Source organism: Nelumbo lutea, chromosome 7 (assembly GCF_056320005.1).
Source record: "Nelumbo lutea isolate HS-2025 chromosome 7, American lotus-T2T, whole genome shotgun sequence".
Lineage (NCBI taxonomy): Eukaryota > Viridiplantae > Streptophyta > Magnoliopsida > Proteales > Nelumbonaceae > Nelumbo > Nelumbo lutea.
This window is the reverse complement of record NC_142690.1, coordinates 53,412,043-53,418,951: the sequence shown is the minus strand read 5'-3', so window position 1 is coordinate 53,418,951 and position 6,909 is coordinate 53,412,043. Positions and strand designations below refer to the sequence as shown.

Sequence of the window (6,909 nt, the reverse complement as noted above, 5' to 3'; positions counted from 1 at the left end):
TGTATAGTACAAGTAATTACAAAATAATACAAAATGGAAAATTATGCGCTATACATATTTGTATTTGTACTCCTTCTAAACTAAGCCTAAAGTGGTTGCAAACTCCTTAATGCTGCATCTTAAGTTAGGTAGAGTACTACAGCCTTAAATATTTTATTATTTTATTATTTTAACAACTAAAAGACAAATCAGTAAGTGATTCAATTCATCAGCAAGCATGGATGGAAACTTTCAGTGATCAACTTTCAAGTAAAAATTTTGACTGAGACCCTTCTCTAATCTTAACATTTCATAGGCAAAATTACACAAGTTGAGATAAAAATAGGTTACACATTCGGAATTATTTAGAAACAACCAAGCTAGAGTACGGGCATATATATTTGCCACTACGTCTAGATAGCCAGTAGATCTTTAACAAAAATGAAAAAGGAAAAGAAAAGCTAGTAGATAACTTAAACCAAATAGCTAAGAGAAAAAATAATACAACTGAATAGAGAAATTAAAGCTGAGAAGCAGCAAGAAACATAGTTTTTGGTACAAACTCCAGTAGTTCTCTTCAAAGTTCTTGCATTAGTTGTAGTAACGTTCCAGCAGATACGTGGTTAAGTAAGGCACGCCGATGAAAATCAAGAACAAAATTAAATTCACAGACGTTCCAGGCGTAACAGCAGCAACTGAAACACCATAAGTGAAGGTCAATGAAAATATGGCAATGTACACCATCACCTTTAGATTCCTTAATGGGGTGCTCGGTATCAAGTAAATAATGATATTGCAAGCAATTGAAAAACCTAGAGTGTTACCAAAAAGGAATAGCCTGTATCCATTTTTGTCATAACCCATGATAGACTTTCCAGCTTCATGTGTTTTTGTGCTTTCCTGCCAAACACCACCCGGAGGGTTGACTCCGGCTTGAAAGGTCACAGTAGCGATAAGTGTAGCAACCACCAACATGGCGTCCCGCGATTCTGTTAATAAGTCTCTATTCGGCTGAGTCTGCTGGTTCTCCGCCATTGTCTAAACTCTAAACATGCAAGACAGAGAGAGATGGTTTAGAACTTTAGATTGAAGGATGTTATTAGCTTCAAACAAACTTAAATAGCACACACTAGCCAATGAAAATTCATCAAAGATTGGCCTGCACTCATGTTACAAGCTAGTGCGAACAATTACAATAAAAATCAGTTCAGTTAATCAGATTTGGGTTGAGTGACGTATAGAGGATGATGTAAGAAGCCACGGTAGCATCACATGCACAAATAAAAGATTCTTGTATATTATTGTTGAATGGTCCAAAACTTGAGTAATCAGTGAAGATAAGGACCAGAATAAAAAACTTAGGGGGTTTGTTTGGATAAAACAACACAGGCTAGCTGTTTTGTGAGCTTAGTCCACATGACAAATTTTACCGCTATTCTAAAACCACAAAATTAAAGCCTTCAACTTAAATCCTGATGGAGCCTCATTGCAATTATGAGGTACTTGTGGCAAGAAAATCCCAATACCGGGGTTTTTATGATTCATTCTACTCCTAGGTGTAGCTAGGATTTCCTAGGGGTGGACTGAATCCTGTCCGTGGATTGATATCAAATTCACAGGTAGGATGCGGTTTATAGGGGGAGATTACTAGTAGATTAGGAGGGACTGCAAAAAAGATTTCTAAGGGGAATCGCAGTCCAAAAATCCCAATACCAAACAAAAACCTAGGGATAAGTAGACTGTAGAGAGTGTATTCTTCATCAAAAATCTGAAATTACAACTATATTCTGCTTGTGGATTTGGCATTAATCCACAGTCATGATTCATTCCACCTCTAGGGTGGAGCTAAGATTTCTAGGGGTGCATTGAACAGTTAAAACCCCAATATATACATACATACATATATATCCTAATAATAAATGGGTGTCGATGATGCATTTTCCTTTTAAGAAACAACATCTCAGTACAAAGACCACAAAACTACAAAAATGATCTTAGTAAGTTACAGGAATGCCACATAAAGACAAACCTCCCTATAAAATTGATTTGAAGGTATTCCAAAATTACAAAAGTGTCACATATAAGACAAATTTACTCTCTTTACCTCATGACTTTATGATATTCGAAAATTATAAAACTGTCACATATAAGGAAAACCTTCTAATGTAATTGATTCTATGACATTTGAAAATTACAAGATTGCCACATATAAGATAAATTTACTCTCTTTAACTCACTATATAATTGCCTTTATGATATTTGAAAATTACATAATTGCCTCATATAAAGCAAAACTTCCAATGTAATCAACTTTATGGCATTCAAAAATTATAGGAGTATTACATATAATTATTTATAATTATGCCATCCTATAAAATAAAATTCCATCCCTCTTCTCCCTCACAGAATTCTCTCTCTCTTCCTATTCTCTCTCTCAACATTTATTTATTCATTCATTTATTTTATTATTATTATTATTATTATTATTATTATTATTATTATTATTATTATTATTATTATTATTATCTAATTTTATTATTATTATTATTATTATTATTATTATTATTATTATTATTATTATTATTATTATTATTATTATCTAAGCAATTATTTAGTTAATAAAACTAAATAAATTATCTATAAATCGGTAAAATAAAGGAGATTTGACATTGAGAGAAAGACTTTAATAATTAATTAATTAATTATTTATTTATTTTACTAAATTATTTATTTATTTAAAAATCATTTACTAGCATATTATTCTCTCCCCTTGAGCCCAATATTTAGGGCTACCAATGGGTCGGGTCTAATTCGAGATAGCCTATACCAGTCCCATCTCAATAAACTTTTATTTATCCATTTATTTATTTTAATTTATTTAATAAATTATTATATAAATATTAATTTACTTAAGAAAAACCAGGTATGAACCAATGTGTTGGGTCTACCTGATGGAGCTAAATTGATTGAACATGATTTTAACACTTATGGTTCCATGATTTTGTCTCGATTAATAATTGGGTTGATTGGTTTTTTGTTCGTACCTATTCAAAATTGATTAAGATCCGAAACCAATTATGTTATGGAAATATATGTTTTTAAATTTCTTGTAATTCTTATCATGTTTTATGTTTAAAATAGTAAATTTGATAGATAATAAATAACATAATATTAGTTAAAAATGATTATTATCTTATTAACATAAAAGTAATTTAGTATTATTATTTGAATATAATTAGGTCTATGATTTTATCCCAATTAAAGAATTGGTTCAAGATTGGTTCTACCTAAAATTGACCCGTTGACAGCCCTAAACCAAATGTCATTTTTCTATTTCACTACCGCTAGTATATATAACAATGTTCTAGATTTGCGGATAAAAAACTGGGCTTCATTGTCTTCAAAGTAAAAACCAGTGTTTTGAATCATGCAATCCATTTAAGTGTGCTCTATGGCCTTTTACTTATTGTGTTTAAATCATTCAACTCAAAGGTGAAATTCACTTTCATAGTGTTTGGTCTTCTAGCCATTTATTTAAAAAATAATGTTAGTTCATCTTCCCATAGACATTTATTCCAAAATGTTAGTTCTCATCCCATTTTTAATGTTTCTCTCAACACCCAATTGTTTATTTACTATTCAGCTTATATAATGTCTAATGGTGTCTAGCTATCAAACAACACCAAGGTAATGTTTATCAACCACTTTCTTGGTTTTTAAAATAAATCAAGTACAAAACATTTATTAAATAAATGGCCACAGTACCAAACATCACAGAAATGGGGTTTTACTTTATGATTATTGGCTTGAACAAACTTAAAAAGTGTACATAGCCATTGAAAATTCATTAAAGTAGGGTAGTTCACTTTTTTTTCTAATTTTCTTCAAAAAGGAATGTCGTTCATGCACTCGTGCTACAAGCCTAGCTATAAGAGTTCGCAGGTACTACGACCCTAAGGCTGTGTTTGGTTTGAAGGAAAAAGTAGGGAAAGGAAAGGAAATGTAGGGAAACCTTTACAAACCTTTCCTTTCCTTTCCCCACCTTTTCCTTCAAACCAAACATAGCCTAAAGTTGAAGTAAGGCCCAATGAAATAAGAACACACTAGTATTTGAATAAAAAAAAATTAGTTGATGTTTTGTTTTGTCTTTCCTTACTTCACCTCGTGTAATAATTAATCTGTTTTCACTGAAGTTTACTATTGCTAGCTTAAATTTTCAATTGTAAAATGATAGAGGGCAAAGTGTAGTTTTCATGGGACGGAAATTGCCTTGCTGGCTAGTTCAACACCCTCCTTGGTCCTTTGTTCTTTAGCAGTTAGCCATTTACCTTTATTCTTTAAACTTAAACTATCTTTATATAAAATAAAAAATAAAGAAGAAGAAGAAGAAAGAAAGAAAGAAAGAAAGAAAAAAGGCTATTTGGGTAGGAGAGTTTTGCCTCGTATTTGAATTTTAATTTGACCTGAATTATTGTCACTAATTTGATTGATCTTAAAGCAATGAAGGATTACAATGTGATGGAGGGTGATTTGACCCAACCCCTTGAGACAGTGACACGTGGACACGACTCAGCACCATAGTTTGATCGTGACTAAGTAACGAGCCCACTATGTCACAACTCGCTATAGGGTGAGCTCGCTATAGCGCGAGCTCGAGGACCCCCGATGTATTGAAATGGAATACTCCAAGACAAATCTATCCTAGCTCGTGAGCTAGGGTAAACATCTCGCTCCAATACTTAGGCAGAAAAACTGCCTCAAAGGCAACCTTAAGAGGAATCACCTCGAAAGTACCCCTAGGAGCTCGCTACAAGGTAGCTCGCGACAGGATAACTCGCTATGAGGCAGCTCGCTACTAAGCGACGCGATGTTCTCAGGAAGCTTCTATCTGACAAGACCGTACCCGTCAGACTGCACCACATCTCCTGACTGACGGCGCAGTCCCTTCCAATCTGACAGACTGCACCCACATCTCTCGACAGATGGTGGCATGCCTGTCCTCCCGGGACGTGTCACTCATCCGATTGGGTAGTACTCTGCAACGGTTACCTACGCAGCCCTGGCAGATAACGGCAGCGACAGAGGCCTAGTGGTGGTTACGCCCGATTTGATAGGAACGCCCATATTTAAGAGCCCCTTGGTCGAGGGGGAAAAGGTATCTTTTTGAGCATCTTGAATGTCTTGAACTTACCTAAACTTTCTCTCGAGCTAATCTCAAACACTCAGTGATCTAGCGCAACCTACTCTTAGCCTTCTTTGCACTCTTTACTACGTTCTCCAGCGTTCTAACTTAAGCATCGGAGTATTCCCACCGGGCAAATCCCACAGGAATCCTTCACCGTCTTCTTCTCAGGTACTGCCCGTCGCCAGCTAGGAGCCAATCAGCAGCCAGGTAGGAGTGCCCGGATTGCGCAGCATCATTTGGCGTCGTCTATGGGAAATGCTTCAAAAAAGCCTTCCTCTAAGCTTCTACAATTTTCTTTTGAGAACTTAGCATTCACGGCCTCCTCCAGCAACGCCGAATGTGGTGCCAGCCAGAACGCTTCTGGGGAGCAACCCCAACTCCCCACTGTCTGTATCGGACACACCGTCCCCCTCTCTGTGGACAGGATTCCTAGTTTGAACGTGCCTCTCATAGTGGCACCCTTGAACACTCCATTCCCTTCCACGGTTGGAGCAACCTTTGTTGAACCTTCGGTTGTGCCCCCAGTGACCAACCAGAACCAGTTGGAAGACCTAGTGCAATCCATGCGAGCCATGCAAGCTCAAATGTAGAAGTTCCAATAGTTCCAACTCTACCAGCAACAAGTGTTGTATCAGGTCTCTCAGTACCAGTACCAGCAGCAGTTCCCTTCCTTGCCTCAGGCCCAGCAGCCGCTTCCCCCTCGGCACCCGGCCACGAAGCAAACCACGCCCTCCCGCCGAAGCGAACGACCTCGCCGGGGAGAAGCCTCTCAGGCCCAGGATCCCTCTAAGAGCCAAGCCTCTTCCCATGGTAGAAAGGAGAGGCCAGCCACTCCCGCCTCACAGCCTGTGGGCAGGTCGGGGGCCTCCCAGCTAGTCAAGCCCGCGTCGCCCCAGCACTCTCAGTTCAAGCTCCCACTCGCAGAAAATCCTTTTGAGGTCCTTGCCACAGACTACAGGCAGGGCCCTTCGGTTCAAAGCTACCACCAGTAGTCCGAGCCCATCGAGCTTGGTAACACTGAAGCAAGCAGCACCAATGCTGAGCCGACGAAGCAGCAGCGAAGACGCCAGCGAACTCGCCGAACTACTACTCGTGTCTTGCCCGAGCTCAAAAGTAATGAGGAGGTGAGCTTAGGTGATGTAAAAGCTACTCCCCTCCTTTTGGTTCCTTCCCCACTGTCTCCAGAACTCCTTGTTGTCCCCATGCCAAGGGACTTCAAGCTCCCTCCACTGGACAAGTATGATGGGCATAGTTCATGCAAGTCTTCACCTCCTACTTTGTCACCAGCAAGAGGTGCCCAAGAACTCAAGAAAGCCTCATCGGCATAGTTCAAAAGGAAGGGGAGTCCATTCGGAGTTACATCAAGCGGTTTAACGATGCTTGTTTGTAGATACCCGATCTGGATCCCACAGTTCGTCTCACCGCATCCAAGCAATGTATTACCCACAAAGAATTCAAGTGGCACGTGGTTGTCAATTAGCCCAAGACCGTGACTGAGTTCCTCAAGCTCGCGGATCGGTTCATAGGGATGGAGGAAGAGATTAATCAGAAGGGCGAGCAGGCCCTTGAGAAAAGGAAGAGGGAACCAAAGCCCCCAACTCAGGGCAACAACAAGAAGAAGAAGGACCAAGCTCGGGGGGCAAGGCCGAATAAGCCTTTCCGAGCTTCGGCAGTAGAAAGGGACTACACGCCCCTCAACGCGAAGCGGGCTGAGATCTTCATGGCAATCAAGGATGCCCCGTATG

General features: G+C 38.9%; 1 protein-coding gene across 1 annotated transcript; it reads right to left on the bottom strand.

The window, feature by feature from the left end:
* Positions 1-570: 570 nt before the first annotated feature.
* Positions 571-1,014, bottom strand: LOC148846415 (uncharacterized). The gene has a single exon (XM_088955971.1). The coding sequence runs from the start codon at positions 1,012-1,014 to the stop codon at positions 571-573; it is 444 nt and encodes a 147-aa protein (XP_088812097.1).
* Between the last annotated feature and the right edge of the window lie 5,895 nt (positions 1,015-6,909).